Source organism: Marmota monax, unplaced genomic scaffold (assembly GCF_021218885.2).
Source record: "Marmota monax isolate L192 unplaced genomic scaffold, Marmota_monax_Labrador192_F-V1.1 WCK01_AAM20220418_F8-fsc00021, whole genome shotgun sequence".
Classification (NCBI taxonomy): domain Eukaryota; kingdom Metazoa; phylum Chordata; class Mammalia; order Rodentia; family Sciuridae; genus Marmota; species Marmota monax.
In genome coordinates, this window is record NW_026695228.1 from 16,709,247 (window position 1) to 16,734,001 (window position 24,755).

Consider the following 24,755-nt stretch of genomic DNA (forward strand, 5'->3'; position numbering starts at 1 on the left):
CCCATCGTTTCGTCCCAAAACAAAGGGCTTTAGAGCGCCCTTTCCCTGGTCCAGGACTGAGTTGGACGCCCATCGAGAAGAAGGCTCCTCCGAGATTCCTAGAGAGGCCGGCCTGGCGATCTGGGAGCCGGAAGCCCATCCCGAGGCACTTCCTGTCCAGTCATTGTTCTAGCGCCAGTAAGGGCAGGGGTCCTGCAGTGCCAGCTTCTTACTCTGAGTCGGTGCGGCGGACCAGGCCTCTTCACTGCGTACGGTGAGCGGATTTACGGGGTGGCCAGGGACCACGGGGAGCAGGGCGGTGCCCGGAACGGCGGTCCCGAAGCGGCCCAGGAGTCTTTGCCTCGGGACTTAGCCCCGGCAGTCCCAGAGCGGCTCCGCGCCCCTTCGCTTCGCCGTCCGGGTGGCCATCTGACGGGCGCCTGGGCAGGCAGAGGACCGAGGCACACCGCCCAGGGGCCAGGAGGATCCCGGAGACCCGGAGCCAGGGCATACAGGTGAAGGGAACGGATTGCCACGTTTGGAATTGGAAAAAGGACATTAAAAGGGAAGCCTTTAATAGAGGGCTCTCTGTCGCCTGGGGTTGGGGGATCCATTTGAATCTTACCAGAAGTCTGATGACAGTAAGCGAAGTAGACAATTCTGTCTACAAAAGATGGAACGGGTTTTCAAAGCTGTCCTTGAATGTTTTGGGGAAAATTATGAGGTAGAATTAAGCTAGTCATGGAAACCTCCAAATCTACTAGTCATGGATACCTTAAGCTTCACAATTAAGAATTGTCGTAGGAATGTAAGTATATTTCATTACTCTAGGAATTCAATTGTGCAAAAAATTGCCAGTAATTAACAGAAAAACGAATGTGATCATTTCAGCTGCAAAAGGGGATTTAGTAAAATTCAGCAATTTTTTTTTAGTAAAACTTCCAAAGAGAAATAGAAAAATATCATTCTCATATTTATCTAAAATAGTTCGTTATTTGACTCGCAGAAACAAAAACCCTGCTGGCTCATCTGTGGTCAAGGGGTCCTGATAATTAGTCTCGGTGTGACTTGAGTTGATGTGGTGCTTCTGGAAAGCATTGAAAAAATGTTCCAACTACACAGTCCTCAAGATAGTGATCCCTCTCTTTATTCTAAAGGAATAATGGAGCAGAAGAAAAAACTTTGCCGTAAACATTTCGAATGTTTTAGTAAGAGAATACACTGAAAACAGTTAAGACTCCTTTTACTAAAGGAATGGTTCATTAATGGGATAAATTATAGTATAGCACTGATTCAGAATATTCTGCCAGAATGAGGCATGTATGTACTATGTATTGAAGGATCACCAATACTTGTGAAATAAGGAGATTAGTTCAAAAGACAAATAGTGCAACTTGCTGAACAGTGTACAGTGAGTTTTAAAGTATGATTTAGAAAAATAAGCAGTGAATGCACATATGAATGTAAATAATAGAAAAAGGACTAGGATGTCCATTCAACTAATGACTAATTTCTGTGTGTATGTATGTATAAGGAATATATTTAGGGCTGGGGTTGTGGCTCAGTGATGGAGCACTTGCGTCATATGGGTGAGGTACTGGATTTGATCCTCAGCACCACAGAAAAATAAATAAATAAAGATATTGTGTCTATCTACAACTAAAAGAATTAAAAAAAAAAGATGGGGGCCCTAAGAACTCAGGGAGACCCTTTCTCTAAATAAAATATAAAAAAGGGCTGGAGGATAGGGAGTTCAGTGATTAAGCCCCTGTGGGTTTAATCCCCAGTATAAAAAAAAAAAGAAAAAAAGAAATACATTTAATGTTTTATGTTTGTGAATAGGTCCTTTTCAATGAGAGTGAAAATTTGTCAATACCATAGATTATTTTTGCCTTGTCTTTTTTTTTTGGGGGGGGGGGGAGTTGTTGCTCACTTTTTGTCCCGAAGTGCAGGGGATTCAACCCCACCCCTTTTGTGTGCTAGGCAAGTGCTCTGGCCACTGAACTAAGTCCCCAATCTTAATACTGTAGGATATTGTGTAGCAAATCAAAATAAGCATGAACAATGACAATGGAAAATGATTTCTTTTTTTAAATCTTAAGACTAATACTTGGTCTTACTGACATTTGGAAAATGTAAAAAAACAAAAAGAACCTTGAAACAATTTGTAATTCCACCACCTGGAGCTATCCACCCACTTATTCCTAACATGATGTCTATACACTTCCAGTCTTTTGCTTGGCACTTCTTTCTCATGCTAATTTTTTCATCCTTGACAATATAGAAACATTTGTGTTATAATATTCCTATTTTTAAGACCACTGATAATAATTGTGAACATACCTGTCAAAAACAAAATGTTTATAAAGTCATAATTATTGTTAGTATGTTTGAAGATTTTCCCTTAAAAAAAATTTCAGTTTACAACACATGGTGATTATTCCTTTGGAGGTAGTCGGGTGAGTTTTCCTAATCATTCTATAGTTTAAAAGTTTTTATAATTAAAAAGTTAACCTTTAGTTTAAAAAAAATCAATGATTGATATATTCAGCAATTTGCATTTACATATATATATTTTTTTTAAAAATGTTTATTTTTTAGTTTTAGGTGGACACAGTATCTTTATTTTATTTTTATGTGGTGCTGAGGATCGAACCCAGTGCCTCATGCATGCCAGGCCAATGTGCCACCACTTGAGCCACATCCCGAGCCCCAACATATTTATATTTTAACTCTTTCCATCTATAGAAGTAGAATATTCTTTGCACTATAGTGATCACTGGCCAGTCATTGGTGAAATTGGCTTGGAGGCTGAGTGGCATCCTGACAAATCTGTGCTCATTGCTAACAATGTTTTTCATTTCTCAGTTGACAGTACTCATCTTGGCCCTGAGAATAAAATCAAGAAGAAGCTTTTGAAACTTAAGAGATTAGATGGGGCTTGACCTCTGCTGGGCAACCCTAGTTATAGGAGTTGTTCTGCTGTGCAGAGAAGATGACTACGGAACTGAGAGAGGCCATGATTCCAGACCCTTGGGGCCCAGTGAAGGTGAAAAAGGAGGAGGAAGAGGAGGACAATTTCCTAAATCAGGAATCCAGCCAACAAGCACATTCTGAGAACTTCAAAGTCTGGGCCCCACATGAGGGGCCTCAGACAGGCCTTGATATATCCGAAGAGGAGGAGAAGGTAAATGATGACCTGGGAGGAAAGAAGGAGAGACCTGAAAACCTCAAGTAGTTTCAGGAAAACTGCTTCTCTGCTTTAAAACCCAGCATCTTATTTCCTAGCTAGGTCTCTGACCTTAAGTCCTTTGGAATATAATTGAGATGTTCCCTTCTGATTGATGCATTATTCAGTATTTTTTATAACCATGTAGTTCTCAAACTTTCCTATAAAGAACATGGGGAACTTTTATAAAATCTTTCTGGCCATGTTGTAGACTATTCTAAGGAAATCAGAATCTGGGGATAAGATCTGAGTTTCTGTGTATTTAAGAACACTCCTCAGGTAATTCCAGTTGTATTTTGAAAGCTCTCAGTGCTTCTCAAACTTTAGTAAGCATAGGAATCACTTGGGGTCTTTCTAAAATGCTAATTCTGATTCAGGAGGCCTGGGGTATGATCTGATATTCTGTATTTCTCACAAGCTCCCATAGACCACATTTTCAGTAATGAGGCTATAAATGACACTATGTTCTTAATGTTTTTAAACACACCCCTTACCAGCACTAGGCAAAGCAGGGCAGGGCTGGTCCCAGAAAAGTTATATGAGAACACAATCAGGCTGGACACAGTGGCGTACACCTGTAATTCTGGTTTCTCAGGAGGTTGATGCAGTAGGATTGCAAGTTTGAGGCCAGCTAGAGTAAGTCAGTGAGACCTTGTTTCAAAAAAAAGGGGGCCGGCTGAGGAAATAGCTCAGTGATGGAGCACTTTCCTAGCATGTATGAGGCCCTGGATTCCATCCCCAGTACTGCAAAAAAAAGAAAAGGAAAAAAAAAAAGATTTTGATTAGAACCTTGCTTCTTTGATCTTTAGGACCCAGAAAAGTCTCCTTTGAAAAACAGCCTCATGTGCTCTCTTGTCACATACTCATTGGTAAGTTAGGTTTGGCTGCTGGAGTGAGTGATGGGATGAAATCAAAGTAGCAGGTTTGTTTCTTTATCTCTCACCTTGGGGAAGAGGAAGATTCTGGCTTCCTTTTCCGTTTTTTTTAAGTGTTTTTTGACCTCCAGAAATAGATGATTGTGTATGCATCCTCAAAGCTACAATCACAGTATTCCTACCATCAATCCCTTCATAAATGCCTGCTTGTCTATAGGATCCGAATATGTTCTGGGACATGGCAGTAGTCCTAAAAGCAACACAAGAGGCCCCTGCTGCTGCACCACTTGGCAGCTACTCATTACCAAGGACTCTGGCCAAGAGGGAGATACTGGAGACTCATGAGAACCTGAACTCTCTGGGTAAGGTTTAACTCCCTTATTCAGATTCTGACCATTGGGGTTTAGAATCTTTTCAAGAGTGTGGGTGGGTATCTGGTTTCTTCCTGTGAACAACAAGAGTATTGAGTTGTTGAAAGTGCTAAGGAGAGCTGGAGAGGATAGCTGAGAGATGCCTGTGCAGTTATCTTAGGAAATGTCTTATTTGCACACAATCTGAAGATACCAGACAGACATAAATTTTGAATTCTCCTTTTAATTATATTTATTGCTCAGTGAGTTTCATATCTATGCATATGCATAGACACTTGTTTTCTTCATATTTTTTATGGTTATTATAGGTTGGTGAGCCTGCAGAAGAAGCTAGCAAAGGTAGAAAAGGTCAACTTTTGTGCTGATTTTGAGAAAATGTCCTGGAGATGTTCTGTTTTCATAGATCTTTGTGCAAATTCTGGAGGATTTTGAACAGCTGTGTCAACCATAATTATGGTCAAAACTAGGTCTTTGTGGAGGATACTGATGGCTTATCACCTGGTTCTCTCCAAGCTGGACTCAGCAAAGGGTAGTATTTTCTATATGTCTTTGTGTGTGTGTATGTGTGTGTGTGTGCGCACGCTAAAAACAAATACCTTTAACATATGAAGAGCTGTTATAAACCATTAGTATGGAAAAAAAAAAAACTGCTGGGCACAGTGGTACACACCTGTAATCCCAGCATCTAGGGAGGCTGAAGCAGGAGGATTGCGAATTCAAAGCCACTCTCAGCAAAAGCAAGGCACTAAGCAACTCAGTGAGACCCTGTCTCTAAATAAAATACAAAATAGGGCTGTAGATGTGGCTCAGTGGTTAAGTGCCCCTGAGTTCAATCCCTGGTGCCCTCCCCTCCGTCCCCAAAAATAAATGAAAAAACTGCCCTATTTAAAAATAGCTGTGCTGGGCACAATGGCACATGCTTCTAATCCCAGCAATTTGGTAAGCTGATTCAGGAAGATGGCAAGTTTGAGGCCATTCTGGGTAATTTATTGCAAACTGATCTCAAAATAAAAATTGAAAAAGGCCTGAGGCTATAGGTCAGTGGTAAAGTGCCTCTGGGTTCAGTACCAGTACCCTGTCCTCCCCAAAAGGAAAAATAATTAATTAAAAATAGTTATAATGCATATGGATATTATTCTTCCAAAATAAAAAACCAAAAAGTCTAAGAAGTAGATGAAAACATTTAACTTTGCTGATTGTAAAAAGAAAAGACTAATTAAAACAATGAGACATTGCCTTCATTTATCAAATAAATGTCATGATTGTGACAGAAGCTAGCCTGTGGAAGAGTGATGTGTAACTATGGGTCAAAACTGTGGTAGCCATGAGCCCTGAGTTGCATAAGCAATCACCTGGATGGCTTTCAGGTCCCTAGGTATTCATGTTTTATGTGTCTGCCTGATAGAGACCAATATCTGAACATTTCAAACCCATTCTCCTCCCTAGACAATTCCTCAGGCATTTGCAGACCAAGTTGTTTTCTTAAACCAAGGCTGTGGAAACAGTTAAAATCTCCACCTTTCTTTTTCTTGTCTTCAATTATTCCCTACACTCTCAGCATTATCCATACTTCCTGCTTTCTGTTCCATTCTTTCTGGTGTATTCCCCCATATGTCTCTTCTGTCTTCTTGCTTTATTATCTGTTCATAGTGGGCTCCAAGAGCTGCACTCATTCATCAGGAACAGCCAGTTTTCCTTCTCTGCCTCTTTACCCCAAGACTATTCCCACCCAAGACTTACCGTTTTGTGCTACAGACCATTTCCAGAGCTGCAGGTAATAGCAGGAACACCAAGCTCTAGGAATTGTGAAAGAGACCTGAATGTAGTTGTTGCCCTGCCTCTAGTAATTCTGATCTTGATTAAGTCCCCTTGGGACCTGTGTTTCCTATTCTACAAACTAGGGTACATTGACTGAATAAGGTATAGGGTTTGTTAAAGGCCTACTTCCTGGGTGATGGGCAGTAAAATAAGGGCTGGGGAGGGGGGGACAGAATTAAATAAGACACAGTCTTATCCCTTTTTAGTTCCCACACAATTGAAGAACATTTTCATCTCAATGATAAAGTTGAGCTTCCCTGATCCAAAATTCCAAAATGTTCCAAAATCCAAAACTTTTTGAGTACTAGCATGACACACAAGCAGAAAATTTACATTTTCCTCCTATGACTGGTTCTAGTCAGAACACAGGTATGGTAAAAAATGTACAAAATTACCTTCATACCATGTGTATAAGGTGTATATGAGCCATAAGTGAATTCCAAGTTTATACGTTGGTCCCATCTAAGATCTCATTTTGTGTGTGTGTGTGTGTGTGTGTGCACACACGTGCATGTCTCTAATCTAAAATCTGAAAAACCAAATCACTTTGGGTCATAAGCATTTTGGATAAGGAATGTTCAACCTATGATATACATGAAAATATTTTGGAAGTGATCACTGGGTTTTAAATGTCTCAGTTTTAATTAATGTTGAATTAAAGTTTATTCACTTAAAAACCTTTTTTTACATCTTTAAACATAACTTACTGTACTTTCATCTGCACATTTAAATTACTTTTATAAAAGTGATAACACTTATACTTTTTCCTTAATTCATGTTCAGTTAAGCTTCAAGTTTTATAGATTATATATTTTTAAACAGTTAACTCCACCTGAATGTCAGCTTTCCTTGATGAAATACTAAGGTGTTCCTTGACACAAGGAACATAGTAAAGGTTTACTATTTCTTCTTTAATCCCTCCTACTGTAGCTGCTTGTCATCATAGCAACTCCCATCTCTTAAGGGTTCATCTTTCCTCCTGGCCCCTAACAGCACCATCCATCAGACTGAAAGTCACTGCAGACATCAGAATACTTGATGTGTCCCATGCACTGTTCTGAGCAGTTGACAGAGTAATTGCATTAATCCATTCATAGCCTTTTGAGGTAGATAGTATTATTATCCCTGTTTTAGATATTAGGACACTGAGGCATAAAGAAGTTAACTAGCCCAAAGTCATAGCTAGTTAATAGTAGAGTAGGGATTTGAAACCAGGCAGTCTGGCTCCAGAGTCCATGTTTTTAACCTCTGAGCTATACAGCCTCTTCATGTTTCAGATGCTATTGACTTCTTTGGACTTCTTGACATCCAGCGTGACCTTTCTGTCCATGTTTACTCTGTCTATGATATTCACCATCCTCACACGGTAAGGTTCAACTTGGTAGGTCTTTGTTCACAGAGGGAGATTGTGTCTAATCAAATGGTGAATTGGGAGCAAATCCACACCAGTAGCTCAGGTAAAAGGCAAGCTTAGGGAGAGGCTGGTGTCCTTCATAACTAGTCTTAGTGTGAGATCCATACAAAATTACCTTCATGCCGGTGTATAAAGGAGTCTGGAGTGCATGGGCTTCTCTATTATGAGGCAGTGGGTTAATATCTCATGGAGGTAAGTGGAAAAGCCAAAAAGAGCATGAGTGAGCACATTCAGTGCCAGGTATGGGGCAGGAGAATCTACAGCGGAGGAGTAACATGAAGGGATTCCTTCCTTTAATGAAGCAAATTGTAAAGGTTCTGAAGTCATATGCTTCCTGGCCTTTTTGACTTGATATTTTTTTTATCTAGGCCAGACTAAGCTAACATTTGTATTTTTCTTTTTTCATTTCAGATGCTGAAACCAAGAATCTACAGTTATTTGTTCCAAAATCTGAGATATGTGATGAAACTGAAAAACCCCTTGTAATGTCAGGAAGAATCCAGAAAGTTGACACTCAAGGACCTGAATTAAGAGAATCATGTGAAACAGGAAACATGGAAAAGAGGCAGAAAATAAAGAAGGAAAAGAAAGATTTCAGACAAGTGACAGTGGAGGATTGTCACTTACCTGAAAACTTCAAAGAAGAGAAAGACCAAAAATGTAAGAAATCGGGGGGTAAATACAGCCTTAGTTCTGGCTGTATGAAAAATCAGAAAATCCAGCCTGGGCAGAAGCCTTTTACATGTAGCGTATGTGGGAAAGGCTTTAGTCAAAGTGCAAACCTTGTCGTGCATCAGCGAATCCACACTGGGGAGAAGCCCTTTGAGTGCCATGAGTGTGGGAAGGCCTTCATCCAGAGTGCAAACCTTGTTGTACATCAGAGAATCCACACTGGACAGAAACCTTACGTTTGTGCAAAATGTGGGAAAGCTTTCACTCAGAGTTCAAATCTGACTGTCCACCAAAAAATTCACTCTTTAGAAAAAACCTTTAAGTGTAGTGAATGTGAGAAAGCCTTCAGTTACAGCTCGCAGCTTGCCCGGCACCAGAAAGTCCACATTACGGAAAAGTGCTATGAATGCAATGAATGTGGAAAGACATTTACTCGGAGCTCAAACCTCATTGTTCACCAGAGGATCCACACTGGGGAGAAGCCCTTTGCTTGTAATGACTGTGGCAAAGCCTTCACCCAGAGTGCAAATCTTATCGTCCATCAGCGAAGCCATACTGGTGAGAAGCCATATGAGTGTAAAGAGTGTGGGAAAGCCTTCAGTTGTTTTTCACACCTTATTGTGCACCAGAGAATTCACACTGCAGAGAAACCTTATGACTGCAGTGAATGTGGAAAAGCCTTCAGTCAGCTCTCTTGCCTTATTGTCCACCAGAGAATTCACAGTGGAGATCTTCCTTATGTGTGTAATGAGTGTGGGAAGGCCTTCACGTGTAGTTCCTATCTACTTATTCATCAGAGAATCCATAATGGGGAAAAACCTTACACATGTAACGAGTGTGGCAAGGCCTTCAGGCAGAGGTCGAGCCTTACTGTGCATCAGAGAACCCACACTGGGGAGAAGCCCTACGAATGTGAGAAGTGCGGTGCGGCTTTCATTTCGAACTCACACCTCATGCGACACCACAGAACCCATCTTGTTGAATAAGAAAGGGTGAGGAAGACATTTAGCGGCTGGTCATAACATGCTACCTGCCAAATTAGACACCTCTGCGATTTTCTTTCTCCTTTGTAAAAACAAATCACAGTTTTCAGGAAGGCAGCACAAATAAGCATTTTGGAGGTTACTTTACAGAAACTAAGCAAAAGAAAACTAAGCACCTAAAGGCAAGGGCTCTATCCTAAGCAGTCATGTTTTCTGAAATGGAATGTGGCTTTTTTAGGAATGGGTCGTACAAAGCTAGTTGATAACAAGCCTATTTGGGGAAAGGTCTTTTTTGCTTAATTTTGTTTTTTAAAACTCTGGTATTTGCTTGAGCAACAGGAAGGTGGTTTTCCTTTTTTGAATTCTGGAGCTTTGATCTTTGTATTATAGTATTCTGGGTTAAGTGATAACTAGTTAAGGAAACCATTTGGGGTAGGCATTCAACAACAACTCATCTATGAATATAAGCTTTACGCTCCCTAGGTAATTTAAAAAAAAACAATCTACAGCTCCTAAAATGAACAGAAATATAAAACATTTGTTGTCTATGCCTCCTCCTCCTGAACCTTGGTATAGTAAAGCTCTGGGGACTTCCTATGAGTCTGTTCTGACCATTCCCCAGTCTGCAAGGCCAGGTGCTCAAGGAATGATGGAGACAACACACAGCTACATTCATTTGCTAAGGATGACAACTCCTTTCAAACAGCTCCACCAGCCCCCTAATTCCCATTGTATTCCTTTTAGGTGAGATGCAACTAGCATGCCCTTTCTCTGATAGAGGAGTCAAAGAATAAAGCTTGCCTAGAGTTATGTCCCAGTTGCTTCTGCTTTTATTCTGCTCAAGCCCAGCCATGATCTGAGTATGGGTTTCATTCTCACATTCTGGATGGTATTTAGAAGAAATGGTAAACTCTTCTAATTCTGACAAGACCAAAGAGGGGAGTGAAGGGAGAGGGAGGAGGCAGAATGGGATTCCTAAAATGTTAATTTGGTTCTTAAGAAGTTCAGAAGTGTTGGAATGTGAAAACTTCTAGAAGGTTGAAGAAACTGGCTCAGGTAAGATATCTTTGTTGCTGTTCAGCCTTGATTCCTGGAAAAATGATTTATAAAACTATGCAATAGAGTTTTGTAATATCATTGCCTTGTATTTATATAAAACTTCATTGTTGTTTGCCTTCATGTATAGTGATGATACCTGTCAGTGATTTCATGTTTTTCCATAGACCATTATCATCCTTAGAACACTGCAGAAGTGTTTTCTCATTTACTTGAAAGTGGTCATATAACATGAGGCCAAGTAAGAAGTGACCACCTGTAACCAATCTTGGGACCTGCTGCTCTCCTAACCATCTGTAACCTTCATCCAGACCTGTGAGGGAGCCTGAGAAAGGGTATGTAGTCTCATTTTTGGGTGAAGAAACTGAAGTGATAGATTTTGGGGTGTGTTTTTGGTGATGTGACCAGGAGTAGCAAATATAGTACTAGAATTTTGGTCTCTTGATTTCTGGGTCTATCTCCTGACCCCATTCCAGTGACATTCCAGTAGCGTGTATTATAAACACTGAGCCTGGTGATAAGCAGTCTGGTGCAACTCTTTGAAGAAGTTCCATGCTTTTATTGTCTTTTTTCTACAAGACTAAATAATATAAATCACATAGTGTTTTCTAATTTACAGAGCATTTTCATATACAGAAGAAAGCTTATTGTTTTCCTCCTTCAAGAAATCTTTTGTGAAAGTACATGCACCATTGTTTCTCACTTTCACTCTAGAGATACAAATACAAGAAATCAAAAGAATTCAAAAGTAGGAATAAAAAATACTCATGTCCTCACTGACCCTAACGGTGACTGTTCCTGCTCTCTGTCTAGGAGCAGACCCTCAAGGATAAACCAAGTTTCTCTGCTGAGATTAGGAACAAGTTAGTTTTTTTCCCCCTGCCTGATCAGGAAGCTCAGAATGTCAAGAAAGCCAGTCTGTGGGTTTGAGATGGCTTTGTGAACTTGACCCAAGAGACCAAAGGGTACTTTATGACCATTAAGACAAGTTCAAATCCTCTATTCATGGATGATTGTAATATCCTGGCTAAAGATTTCCATTCTTAGATGGAAAGTCACCCAAGTGATTCTGATGCAAAGGAAGGTTTGGGAATCACTGACTCAGCTTGAAATAAAGCAGTGGTTTTCAACCTTGGTCGCATGTTAGAATCACCCAGCATACTTTAAAAACTTGCCATGTCCATGCCTCATTATTTTTTAAAACCCTGGAGGGGAATGTAGTGGGCTGTCAAAGTTAGGAGCTACTACAGGCATATAATGTATGATCAAAGGTGGGAAAGAGGCTCCAGTGTAAGGATCTGCATGTACAGTGATAGCAAAACAGAACACTTACTCTGCATTAGCTCGATTAGGTGTCCTTCAGTGCCCCTGCCAAACTTCAGTTGCTTGGATTATGTGACCTTATTTGTATTTAAGAGAATATACCAAACTTTTTTATTTATATGTGAAAACCAAGCGTTGCATAATACATTTTTATGTATGTATTATGACTTCTTATGCTTCTGCTTAAATTTCATGTTTGCATCTGACTTTCCACAATCCCACATCCAGATTCAAGACCTTCAATCCTACCCAAATGGCGTGAGCCAAGTAGATTACTAACAACAACTCTTCCCAATTTACTTATAACTTTCAAAATAAATTATAACCTACAATTTTCCTTACAGTTTCTAATAGGGGAAGAATGATCACCCTTTGTTGTTGAAGTTGGCTTAGGTTTTTCTGTTCCCTTCTCCATTATCTGGTCTTGTTAGAAGTGGTTGAGAATTCCAAAGTTCCATTTCCCAAAGTTGCTAAGAGTTATCATATTAGTTATCATAATTATTAAAAAATCTGTGCCTTGTCTGGTGATTGGCATGAAGATTGAGCAAGAGGCTTTTCATGGAGGCACACACATGTAATCCCACTACTTGGAAACCTAGAGGCAAGAGGATTGCAAGTTCATAGCTAGCCCAGGCAATTTAATGAGACCTTGTCTCAAAATAAGAAATAAAAAGAGCTGGGGCTGTAAGTTAGTGCTGGAGCACTCCTGGGTTCAATCCCAGTACTGCAAAAACAAACAAAAAACCAGGAAATCTGTCACAAAGGAGACCAATAGACAGTGATGAAGGACTGATAATGAAATCACTAAAGGTAGTTTGAGAGCCCAGGAGAAAGACTTTGACAGCCCCTAACATGCATATGCACGTACATTTACTCTCAGGATCATTAACCATGGATTCTTCCAGGCTCCAGAAGAGGTCTTTGTTCTGAGTCTCCTTCCCTGCCTAGACAGTTATCCCTCTCGTACATCTGACAGTTCACTTGCTCCCTCATCCAGTGTGCCTAACCTTCCTGCAGTTGCAGCTCCTTTGAGAATCTCATGAAGGTTGTGAATACTTTCCCTTAAGAAATGCTTGTTGAACTTCATGTTCTTTTGTAGTGTCATGCAGGCTCCCTGAAGGAAATCCATGGATCTGTAGGGCTTAACATATCACCTGAAGTTGCACTGCATAATCATCTGTGCGGCTTTTTAAAACGGAGGTCAGATTATGGTTATCTCTTAAGACTGTTGCCAAATACAGCCTTTAAATCTTGCTTCTCCCAATTTCCTCCCTGTGGCATTACATCCGCTACTTGGAGCACCCAGATGAAATTCTCTGGAGACATTCTGGTTTCCTATGTATCACTTGTTCATTAAGAAAATAGTGTTGTGTCCTTTGACATACCTTCAGAAGATCCTGGAGTGCCAAAGCAAATAAGGTCTACTAACCCTGGTGTGTCTCATGTGAAAAATGTCAGGTTACTGTGACATCATTTATTGAGCCCCTCATAATCTCTTTCCAACCTTATCTCTGTATGTCCCTCATACCTTTTATTAAAGCCTAGAGTCATTTGCTTGCTCTTCTCTGTGCCTTTGCTCACACCTTCCACAGTGCCTCTATCACCCTACCACCTCTTCTTCTTATCCAATTCCTCCTGCTTCCCTAAGATTTGGTTCAGTTCCCCATCACTGGGAAACCTTTGACTGTCTGTGGACAAGGGCATGTGAAATATATTTAGAAGTACAAAAAAAAACATGGTATGTATCCAGATTTTACCGTTTTTTTTCATACCTTTATTTCACTTATTTATTGTTTTATGTGGTGCTGAGGATCAAACCCAGGGTCCCAAACGTGTGAGTTGAGCACTCCACCACTGAGCCACAACCCTAGCCCAGATTTTAAGTTTTAAAGAGAAAAAAACCTCTGCTCAGCTGATCAAGAGTCTGAGGCAGGGGCTGGGGCTGTGGCTCAGTTGTAGCCCGCTTGCCTAGCATGTGGGAGGCACTGGGTTCGATCCTCAGCACCACATACAAATAAATAAAATAAAAGATCTATCAACAACCAAAAAATATTAAAAAAAAGAGTGTGAGGCAGTAGGATTGCAATCTCAGTCAGTTTCAAAAATTTAGAAAGGCCCTAAGCATTTTGGCAAGACCCTGTCTCAAAATAAAAATTAAAAAGGGCTGGGGATGTGGCTCAGTGGTTAAGGGTTAAGTGTCCCTGGGTTCAATCCCTGGTTTAAAAAAAAAATTTTTTTTTTGGATTTAAAATTGTATGTATAGTACACTTCTCAACTTCTGTTATTACTTATACTGACTAAATACTATTAAAAGTATTTAGACACATTACCTGAATGAAATACAAGAAAACATAAGTGGTTCAATGACTTTTTTCACAGCCATACAGATGGTAAATTTTAGAGGGTAGACTCAAACATAGGTCCCTGGATAACAGAAGTATGAGTAATTAAACAGTTTTAAAAAGTAATTTCCATATTTTCTATAAGAAACAACTTTATAGTCAAGAAAAATAAATTATTATATTTACATATTTAATTTTATTGCATTAATTATGAACTATCTCAGTTCCCCATTGCATTCAATGTTGGATGTACTCTTCCCTTCTTTCCTCGCCTCTGACATTGTCAAGTCTGATAATTCTAAAGTACTGTTCTGTAACCATATTCTTTTATGCTTTGATTTGTCTAAAAGTTAAAAATAAGCAGTATGAATGATCATGTGAATATTATTCAATCTAGACCTTTGTATTTCCTTTTGGGGCAACTTTTTGTTTTCACTGAAATTTCTAGTTGACTTTCTTTTTTACTTTGTACTGTTTGCTTTTAGCACATCTTCAGTCATTTACAAATTTTCCAATCAATTAGATGTATCTCTTAAGTACCCCCCCCCACTTTCCTCCTGTTTATTTCCCTTCTAGGTACCTCATGCCTCCTGCTGTAGTTTAGCATGGATGCCCTCTTTGCTTACCATCTTCTACTAGGCTCCATTGTTTCTTGAATTCCTTATCATCCTGTCTTTACTCCCTCATTTCATTGCAGCACATCTTCAAGTAATTTGGCAAAGAGTATATGGAAGGCAAAGCTGTTGAGTCCTTGTCCATATCAGACTTCTAAGACCTCATGCTTGATTGGTAGTTTGACTGAATCTTGGATTTTAGGTACAAAAATTCCTCAGCAGTGGTCATAACATCACTGACATCACTAACATCACTGACTTAGAGCATCCACTATTGCTGGTCTGAGTCCAGCCTGATTCTCATTCCCTGGAGAATCAATGGTATTTATAGTATAGTGATCTGTTCCAACACTCCCATGCCTCAAAATTTTAGTCTTTTCCTTGGTGTATTCAGTTCCCTAATGCATTGAGAATTTTTAATATAGTAACTTGGGTACTTCTCTTAGAAGACTTCTTGTTATTTACATGATAATTCCCTCTTCACATTTTTTTTTCCTATTTTTACTCCTTGTGGATTCCTGTCAATAAAATGTTGGACCTTTTGGATTGATCCTCACTGCTTCTTTGTTTCCACATCCTTGTCTTGTGCCACTTTCTGGGGGCATACCTTGAGTATTTTTCAGCATTTAAGATTTTTTTTTTTTTTAGTTGTAGTTGGACACAATGCCTTTATTGTATTTATTTTTATGTGGTGCTGGGATTGAACCCAGTGCCTCGTATGTGCTAGACGAGTGCTCTACTGCTGAGCCACAACCCCAGCCCCAGCATTTAAGATTTTTTTTTTAAATGTTTATGTCAATAAGTTAAATTCCTAAGAGCCTTTTCTCTTTCTTTCCTTTGTTTTTTGGTAACATACTGATCTCATTCTAGAGAACCTTTCAAATTTCTCTTAAGTTTTTTTTGTTTTCTTTGGCAGCATTAGGGATTAAACCCATGTCTTGGTCATGCCAGGCAAGTGCTCTACCACTAAGATATACCCCCTAGTCCCCCTCTGAGTATTCTAATTAGAAGGGTTTTCTTAAAAGTCTTTTCTGTCACTTGTACCCACTTTATGTATCTTCCCCTGAGTCCTTTTTTTGTTTAGTTTACTCTCATTGGGGATTTTCATTATGTATGTTCTGAAACTTACTGATATACCCATATTCTTTCACGTGCACATGTCAGAAGTTCAATTGAAGAGTTGGGGCTGGGGCTCAGTGGTAGAGTGCCTGCCTTGCACCTGTGAGGCATGATCTTAAGCATGATATAAAGATATTGTGTCTATCTATAACCAAAAAAAAAAAAAAAAAAAAAAGTTGAAAGCTAGGCATGGTGACACACATCTGTAATCAGCTACCCAGAAGGCTGAGACAAGAAAATTGCTTGAGTCCAGAAATTCAAAGCCAGCCTGTGCAAGACCCCATCTAAACATTTAAAAAAAAAAAAAAGGCCAATTGAGACCTCTGTAGTAGGATTTACCCACTAAATAAAGGCTTTCTTTTAGAGTGACTGATAAAGAGCAAACTATTTCCCTGGAGACCTCTAAATACCAGAATGCAGAATCTTTTGCTTGGAGTACTTACATTTCCTTGGCAAAAAATCCTCTGATATTTTTTGTGTGCGATTCAAATGTTACTTAGTGCTCCTCTTGAAATGGAGAAAAGGGAGTTGTGTTATTATAACAAACTTCCAGGTAATCCCACTTCTTCCTTGTGGTCTTCCTTATCTGAGGTTTGGCAGGCTTGATCTCCTATCTCCTTCATTTTATCACCCTCAGCAAGAATAATGATAACAAGAAGATGGTCACAGTAACAGTAAATGAATAATACAAGTTATAAAAATTCTACAGAGCTGTTTTCTAAAATGTACATGCATAGAAAAGACTGAAAGGATAGATTGGTTAGATGGTTAGATTTTTTTCCTGCATGGTCTTTCCTATAGTGAGCCTGAATGACTTTCATTATTGGGAAGAAAAAGGTTTAATAAAAGGTAAAGAACATGGCTTCTTCAGAGTGGTGAGATTTTCTTGAGCATGGGCTGGAGTGTGAAGAACAACAGAATAATAAAGAGTCTGGATTCATAAGGTCCCCAATTACCAAGTACCTAATGCCTGGGGAAGCTTAGCAAGGAATATGTTTGTGACATTCTGGCTTGGGCATGGAGACTGGCCTGGGAAAGGGGAAGGGATTCCTCTAAATTGTATTGGCAGGATTTTTTGTTTCTCCCCGGGCCCTCACATTTCAAGAAAAACCATAGAATTCTGACCTAGCTACTTTTGTCCTAGGAGACAAAAGGGAAAGGGACAGATTGATGTTTTAAAGATAGAATGAGCAGAACTTAGGAGGCATAGAAGATCCAGCATCCAATTTCCAAATTAGAATCTGGGTGCAGACCTAGTACATAACAAAAATGGGGCCATGCCCAGGTCTGAGAAGCCATGGTTGGTCTCTCTGGAGCTGCCCTGTGTATACAGAGAAGGACTAGGAGTAAAGGAAGAGGTAACCCAAGTCCTGGCAGCCACCTGGCTACCCCAACCCACCTCAAATGTCCTGTCTTCTTGATTGCCTTTGATCTCATTGGTATTTTCCCTCCAGGAACTTAGGCACCCTTGAGGTAAGTCAGCCTGCTGAGCCAAAAGAAAGTTTGTAAGCATCAATTAGGTGAGGGAGGTTCCTGTGTGCCAGACACCATTCTCAATGTTAAATGTGCTTTATTTCATCTAATCCTCACCTGAGGAGGGAAGTTGTCTTACCATCCTCATTTCAAAGCCATTAATCAGAGTCAGAATTAGAACGACTCTGATACCGAGGCCTGTGCCCCTTTCCCACACTGACTTAGAAGTTCTCCAGGGTCTCCAGTCCTCAACTAGTAGTCCTCTGTCATAAGTACAGCTGGGCATGGTGGCTCTCACCTGTAATCCCAGCAACTCCAGTGACTGAGGCAGGAGGATCACAAGTTCAAGGTCAGTGTCCTAGTGAAACCCTGACTTAAAAGTGAAAAGTGGAGTGTAGAGTTGTAGCTCAGTGGTAGAGCGCTCACCTAGCATGCATGAGGCACTGGGTTCAATCCTCAGCACCCATAAAAATAAAGAGATTGTGTCTACCTAAAACTAAAAAATATTTTAAAAAAATGAAAAGTGCTGGGGACATAACTTGGTGGTAAAGTGTTCTGGCTTCAATCCCCAGCACCAAAAAAATTAAAACAAGTGAGAGTGTAATATTTGCCTATGGTAAAAAGATCAATGGTACAAAAGAATAAAAGAAAAGTAAGATTCCTTCCCAGTCCAGACAATTGGTCTCCTATCCCAGAGATAACCATTGTTAAATTTCTTGAGCATCCCTCCAGAGAGATTGGCCATGACCATGTGTTTACTGTGTTTAGTATTCCCTTCTTTAAAGATCGCAAACGGGAGCTTAGGTTGCATAATGTCTATAATTTGCTTTTTACATTTAACATGTCTTGGAGATGGTTTGTTATTGGCCTATATAATCTACCTCATTCTTATTTTCATTGTTATGTGATCTCCAATTATGGTTTGGATATCCCATTATTCATATAGAGTGCTCTGTTGTTGGTAGGTTCTTTTCTGACTTTTGCTCTTACAAACAATACTGTGCTGAATATCCCTGCATACTGTCATTGGTATGTGTGGGACTTATCTGCAGGATAAATTGATAGAAGGGCAGGTGCATTTGGTATTTCAATAGAAATTGGGAATGCAGTTCCTAATTAAGTATATGAAAATCCCCAGTTTCTGAGTCCTCTATGAGAGAATTGTCTTATCTCATAAATGAAAGATGCTCTTGTGTTTTAATTTGCATTTAGTTACAAGTGAAGTTAGTTATCATATCCCATGTTTGAAACCCACATGTGTATTTCTTTTTCTATGAATTGCTTACTTCTGCTCTTTAGCAGTTTTTCTTGTTGTTTGTCCTTTTAAAGACTGCTTTGTACAAGTTCTCTATATAGTAAAGAAATTACTCTTACCTGGTGTATGTGTCACTGATATTTTTCTCTGGTTTATTGGGCAGATGGTGTAGCTCAATGTTAGGGGACTTGCCTCGCACATCAAAGCCTTGGGTTGCATCCCAGCACTGCACACAAAAAAGGTTTAATGACAAATCAAAGAGTTACCTTCTCAGAGTGATACATTCCACCGTGACTTTGTCTGATCCTTCAATAAGTCCACCAGGAAATCAGTGGAGTAAGAACTAGGGTATTCTCAGCCTCCTCCCACCTCTCAGGGATGCAGCAGGAGAAAGAGTAGGACCACAAAGATGAAGCTGGCTCCCTAGAGCTGCCAGCCAGAAGCTTACAGTTGCCCTCCCACACGGGCTCATGGAGCCATGGATACACTTGCAGGCCACATGCAGCACAGGTGAGCCTGAGGTGCGGAGGGGAGGGAAGGGGAGGGAGGAGGCTGCACCTTGCAGAGGTTGGGGATAGAGTGGGGAGGAGTGTTGGGGATGGGGCCATGTAGGGGAAGAATAGAGACTTGGGATAAGATGTAACAGCTTGGAGGAGTGGCTAGGGGATGGGAAGAGGAAGAAGGGAAAAGGGCAGCTTCCTCTGGGACCTGGGTCCTATCCAGCTGCTTTCTCTGGCCTTGGGTCAGCAGGGCATGAACCAGGCCATCCTGCTGAGGGCAAGATTGTTCTTTCAAACCTCGTGGTAGGAACTAGGGCAGTGTGGGATAGCCCTGCTCCTTACCTCCAATCAGGAAAAATCTCTAACCTGTCTGACTGGGATGCAATAAGGGCTGCAAACTTTCACAGCCCTTATAAGGCTCCCTGTTGCACTGGCCTGCCATTTGCCTGCTGGAGTCAGGGTAAGCATGGGTAAAAGAAACCCAAGCCTTACCTGACGGGGAGAACATTTTTTACTTCCAAAGTGTAATGTGAGTGCAGTTCCTGCCAATTGCCTTACATTTGGGCCTCCATGTCCTTGAGAGGGCTACTGAGCTGCTGCTCCTTCTAGAGCCTAAGCAGAGGCCTTGGCTGATGAGGGGATAAGAAAGAGGTCATGGAGGGGAAGGTGAAGGCATAGTTCGGGTCCCAAGGGGTAGGATCTGTTTTAGAGTATGGTCTAAAGGGTCATGGTGTTGAGGAAGGAGACAAATGAATCTGTGACCTCTTGGTCCAGGGCCATGAGAGGATGTCTCAGGAAATGTAATTCTAGGAGAAGGTGGACCCCTCTTGATAACACTGCCATGACCTTTCTAAAGAGCAGGTTGGATGTTGTGTGGCTTCTCCACTTCGCCCAGCCCTGCCCTGCACCAGCCTTCCAGAGCTGAGAGGGGCTGCAGTGCTTACTGAGCCTCCCCTGACAGGCCTGAAACTGGAGGCTGTTATGGCTTGAAATGGCACAGTTCCCACAGCCTTCTATAAAGGAAAGCAGTAGTTTCTCTGGCCTTATAGGTTATCCCTGGAGTTTCTGGCAGAAATGCTATTGGGCCATGTCTCAGCAGGAAAGCAAATTAATAATTAAAGCGATTTTATTTATTTATTTTAAGAAAGGGTTTTAGGTTGCCCAGGCTGGTCTCAGATTCCTGGGTTCAAGCATTCTTACTTCAGCTTCCCGGCAAGCTGGGACTACGGGTACATGCTACCACACCAAGCTATAGCTGTTTATGTCACATGGCAGTTACAGGGCACACTTACTCTATGTGACTGTTTTATATATTTTACTCACTTAACCCACACAATGCCCCTACGGAAGATTTTCAGTTTTACAGACAGGGTCAATAAGGCAGAGGTTAGGAAGATGGCCCACAGGTAGGCATTAAATGGTGGAAAATGGGTTGGAACACAGGCAAAATGAGTGACTGCAGAGTCTGGCCTCTGGGTATCACAGTCCACAACACGGATGGACTTGGCAGTACTTTCAAGAGGGTTACTGAGGAGGGAGTCAGCCCTCAGTGGGTAAGTATCAGGTGGGGCAACAGTAAAAACCTTTGGGTGTCCCTGGTTTGGAGAGAGTCCTGGAACAATGTAGCTTAAATAGCCAACATTTGTCAGAGGGTCTTTCATCCAGGCTAGAGCATCTTGTCCCCTAACCAAATGATATAAATAACTGGTCCTCCTGGCTGGTGTAGTAGGAAATAGTGCATCAACGTTCATGGCTTGGAGACCTTCATCATGAACATCAGCTACCTGTGCTCTACAGTTCCAGGCTCACCAGGCAATTTGTTTTCTCAAGTAGTGGTATCAGTTTAAGATTAAGTTAGTTTGAGAATAAGAAATAACCATGGCACATGAAGGTGGAAATTTATGTCTCTTCATTCTGAAAAATGTAAAGGCAACCCAGGGTTGGCACAGTAGCTCTGCTCCACAGATTCCTCAGGGAAACAGGCTTATTCAAGCTCACCACCCTGCCAAACCTTAGATATGACACTTCACATCATTTTAGATGGTGCTGGGGACTGAATTGTGTCTCTTCCCTCAATTCATGAGTTGAAGCCCAAACCCCCAGTGTGAGGTTACTTGGAGACAAGTCCTTTGGAATGAAATTTAGGTTAGTTGAGGTTATCAGGGCAGGGGGCTGATGATGGAAATAGTGTTCTCATGAGAAGAGATACCAGAGAGCTTGTATTTCCTCCTTTCTTTTCTGTTTCTCTTTCCCTGCCAGACAAAGGTGGCCATTTACAACCCAGGAAACAAAATCGGCCAGCACCTTAATCTTGGACTTTCCAGCATCCAGAATTATGAGAAAAGACATTTCCAATATCCTAAGTGTTGGGTTAAACACTAATCAGTGTCTGGAAAGCTTGCAATGAGTTAGGTCTCTAAAAGAATGTGGTAACAAGGGAAGTCAGGAGGGGGCCACTTCCCTTACTTCCAATCATTAGGAAAGAGAGTGACCTAGGAATGAACTCATAAAACGTCTGAAGGAAGTCTACCCTCAAGGTGGGCATGCCACCTATCATATATATATTCCCTCAGCTTGTAGGCACAGAATGGCCCTCCATGGCATTGTGGCCTGCCACCACCGAGGAGTGAGTAATAAAATGTCTAAAACCTCTCCATTGAGTGCTCCATGTCCTTTCTTTGGGATTGGAAAATACTTTGGGGACTTTGCAGTCCTGGGGTTGAGCAGTAAGCATCCCAGTCTATTTTTTTTTTTTTTTTTTTTTTGGTGACATCCCAGGTTAACTAAGAAAGTGGGCTAGATTTCTGAGTTCCTGAAGATCACCAAAATTACCAATTTGTCACCAGACAGGGCTCTGAGATTCCTCCAAAGAGAAGGGGATCTCAACTGGGCCCCAGGCAGGTTTGTTTTGTTTTGAACCCAGGGCCTTGTACTTGGTAGGCAAGCACTCTATCAATGACGAGTTATGTCCTCAGCCCCCAGGCAGTTCTTTTTCTTTTTTTCTTTCTTTTTTTGGCACCAGGATTGAACTGAGGCACTCAACCATTGAGCCACATTCCCAGCCCTTGTTATATTTTTTATTTTGAATGGTTTTGCTGAGTTGCTTAGGGCCTTGATAAGTTGCTGAGATCCTCCTGCCTCAGCCTCCTGAGCTTCTCGAATTATAGATATGAGGTACTGTGTCTGGCCCAAGGAAAGTTCTCCATGTTTGCCACAGAAAATAATTTCAGGAGTTGTCAGTAATCAAGGTACAAACAAAGATTTTAAGGACAGCAAAGGGGTACAAACTCAAAAATAGACTGTGGGTGTCCTCAAGAGGGAGAGATGCATGATGGTCTCAAAATCCTTGTTTGTATGTACTTTTTCAGTATATACACTTTTTCACATGGTGACAGTGTTCTGGTTCTTACAGCCAATAATAACTTTGCTGCAAGAGACAATTGCTTTTGGAATGTTATTTCAGAATGTTGAACATCGTTGCCAGAAGTCTCCTTTCTCAGCTATGCTTGGTAGTGCATGCCTGTAATCTCAAAGGCTTTGGAGGCCTATATAGGTGGATCACAGGTTTAAAGCCAGCCTCAGCAACGGTGAGGCACTAAGCAACTCAGTGAGACCCTCTCTTTAAATAAGTACAAAATAGGGCTGGGGATGTGGGTCAGTGGTTGAGTGCCCCTGAGTTCAATGCCTGCTACCCAAAAAAAAAAAGAAAAAAAAGAAAAAGAAAAGAAAAAAAGGAAGAAATCTCCTTTCCCTTTCCTAAGTACAAAATGCAATATATGTTATGTCCTGGAAAGATTTTAAAAATGGCTACATATTCTTCACACCTCTGTGTACTAATGTTCACAGACTTGTAGTTCTTCACAATAAGTAGTTGGATTTGGATACAAGGTGTCCTCCAAAAGCTTCTGTGTTAATGCAGAATTGTCCCAAGGACCATCCTTGTTTGAATGATCTCACTGGATGATAACTGTAGGCAGGTGGTATGTAGCTGAAGGAAGTGGATCACTGGGGACATGCACCCGGAATGATGCATCTTTCCTGCACCCCTTCCTGTCTCTTTGCTTCCTGGCCACCATGAGGTGAACAGCACTTCTCCCCCATGTCCTTCCACCCTGCTCTTCTGCCTCACCTTGGGCCTAGAGTAATGGACTCAACTGACTAAGGAATAAATCTCTGAAACTATGAGCCAAAATGAAACAACTCTAAGTTGCTTTTGGCCCAGTTGGTTTTTTGGTCAGAGTAACAAAAAGCTAGCATAATACCAGACTCTCCTCTCTATCCCCTGAACATAGGCTCAGCATGTGAACTGTTTTGTCCAGGGAAAACTGTTGCAAGTAGAGGCTGACAAAGTGCCACTGGGGCTTGCTCTCTTCTGCCACTCTAGGAACTCTTGAGGCTACCTACCATATTACAAAGCCCAGAATGGAGCACTGACAAGCGTTCCCAACTGATGAACCCCCCCAACCAACCAGATTGTCAGTGACAAGACATGTAATCCAGGCCATTTCATCCTAAACAACCCATCCTAAAACACTCCAGACTAGAAAAACCCACCCCTTAGTTGACTCACTGAATTAGTAGAAGCAAAAGTGTTCATTGTTTAGTCCACTAAATCTTGGGGCGTTTTATCAAAATGCAAAATCTAATTGTCATTTGCCCATTCTTGAGACAGTCATAGGCAAGAGGAATTCTACTGTTCTTACATAAATCAAGAGACCAACGAAGTTGAGATTTCTATGGTGTTCATGGCTGAATGGAAGAGATGCAAATACCTAAACCAAATGAGGTTTCAACAGGAAGTAAAAGGGGAGGAAGTGTATGCTCAGTTTGGTAACAACATCTAAATATGCTGTATATAAAGCTGTATGTTGCTTCTTTATATAAGAAGGAAAACTAAATTACCATTAGAAATCCCTCTCATAGGAAGTACAATATATTTTATATTATAAAGAATATGAAAATTTTTATATTTTTAAATTCATCCTTTCAGAGCACATGCCTTGTGACCAATCTCCTTCAGTTACACCCCACCTGCCTACAGTTATCACCCACTAATTCCATACAAACTAGACTGGACTGTGAATACCAGTGAAGGCAACAGCCAAGGTGGTCATGTCAAGATTAGCATTGGGTTTTAAAGAAGCAATATGAGTTAGATGGCTGAGGTGGAAGAGATTAGATAGAAGAGAGGGCGAATATTCCAGAAGGCAACCCCTGGAAAAAACAATTGAGGATCAGGAACAGGATAGGGATTTCAGGGTGCCAAGGGGAATTCAATGTTAGAGCAGAATACATGTATAAGAGATGTTGATCTGAGGTCTTTTTTTTGTAGTCCCAATTTCGGAGTTTGTCCTTTATTCTAACATACCAGGAGCATTCGCAGTTCTTAATTGGTGTGTGTGTGTGTGTGTGTATGTGTGTGTGTGTGTGTACTGTGATGCTGGTGATTGAACCTAGCGCCTTGTGCATGCTAGGCCAGCCCTCTGGAGGCGCTATTTTAAGCAGATAATATAATATGCTCCTTAAAATAGCTCAATGCTGAGAGTGCCCCTTCCAACTTCTATCCAGGAACCTTTTCATCCTTCCCACCGCCCTTTGATTTAATATATATATATATATATATATATATATATATATATATATATATATATATTTATTTACTTGGTGGTGCTGAGGATCAAACCCAGGACCTCTGCATGCAAAGCAAGCACTTTACCACTGAGCTACATCCC

At 40.9% G+C, this 24,755-nt stretch overlaps 1 protein-coding gene across 4 annotated transcripts; it reads left to right on the forward strand.

The window, feature by feature from the left end:
* The first annotated feature begins 138 nt into the window (after positions 1-138).
* On the forward strand, positions 139-12,212 carry Znf35 (zinc finger protein 35). 4 transcript variants are annotated; one of them, XM_046437025.2, is made up of 5 exons: positions 139-253; positions 2,848-3,166; positions 4,018-4,077; positions 4,301-4,445; positions 8,098-12,212. In XM_046437025.2, the coding sequence occupies exons 2-5, from the start codon at positions 2,975-2,977 to the stop codon at positions 9,342-9,344; spliced, it is 1,644 nt and encodes a 547-aa protein (XP_046292981.1). In that variant the 5' UTR covers positions 139-253; positions 2,848-2,974; the 3' UTR covers positions 9,345-12,212. The 4 variants fall into 4 exon arrangements, with proteins under 4 accessions (XP_046292981.1, XP_046292982.1, XP_046292983.1 ...); XM_046437026.2 differs by lacking the exon at positions 4,018-4,077; XM_046437027.2 differs by lacking the exons at positions 139-253; positions 2,848-3,166; positions 4,018-4,077 and adding an exon at positions 4,858-4,983 and having other exon boundaries at positions 4,311-4,445.
* The last annotated feature ends 12,543 nt before the right edge of the window (positions 12,213-24,755 follow it).

What these genes read in the sequence shown, in the direction of transcription:
- Znf35 (XM_046437025.2), top strand. Translation starts at nt 2,975, where the DNA reads ATGACTACGGAACTGAGAGAGGCCATGATTCCAGACCCTTGGGGCCCA. An exon ending in TATCCGAAGAGGAGGAGAAG is followed by an intron (nt 3,167 to 4,017) that starts GTAAATGATGAC and finishes TTTGATCTTTAG; the next exon opens with GACCCAGAAAAGTCTCCTTT. An exon ending in TGAGAACCTGAACTCTCTGG is followed by an intron (nt 4,446 to 8,097) that starts GTAAGGTTTAAC and finishes TTTTCATTTCAG; the next exon opens with ATGCTGAAACCAAGAATCTA.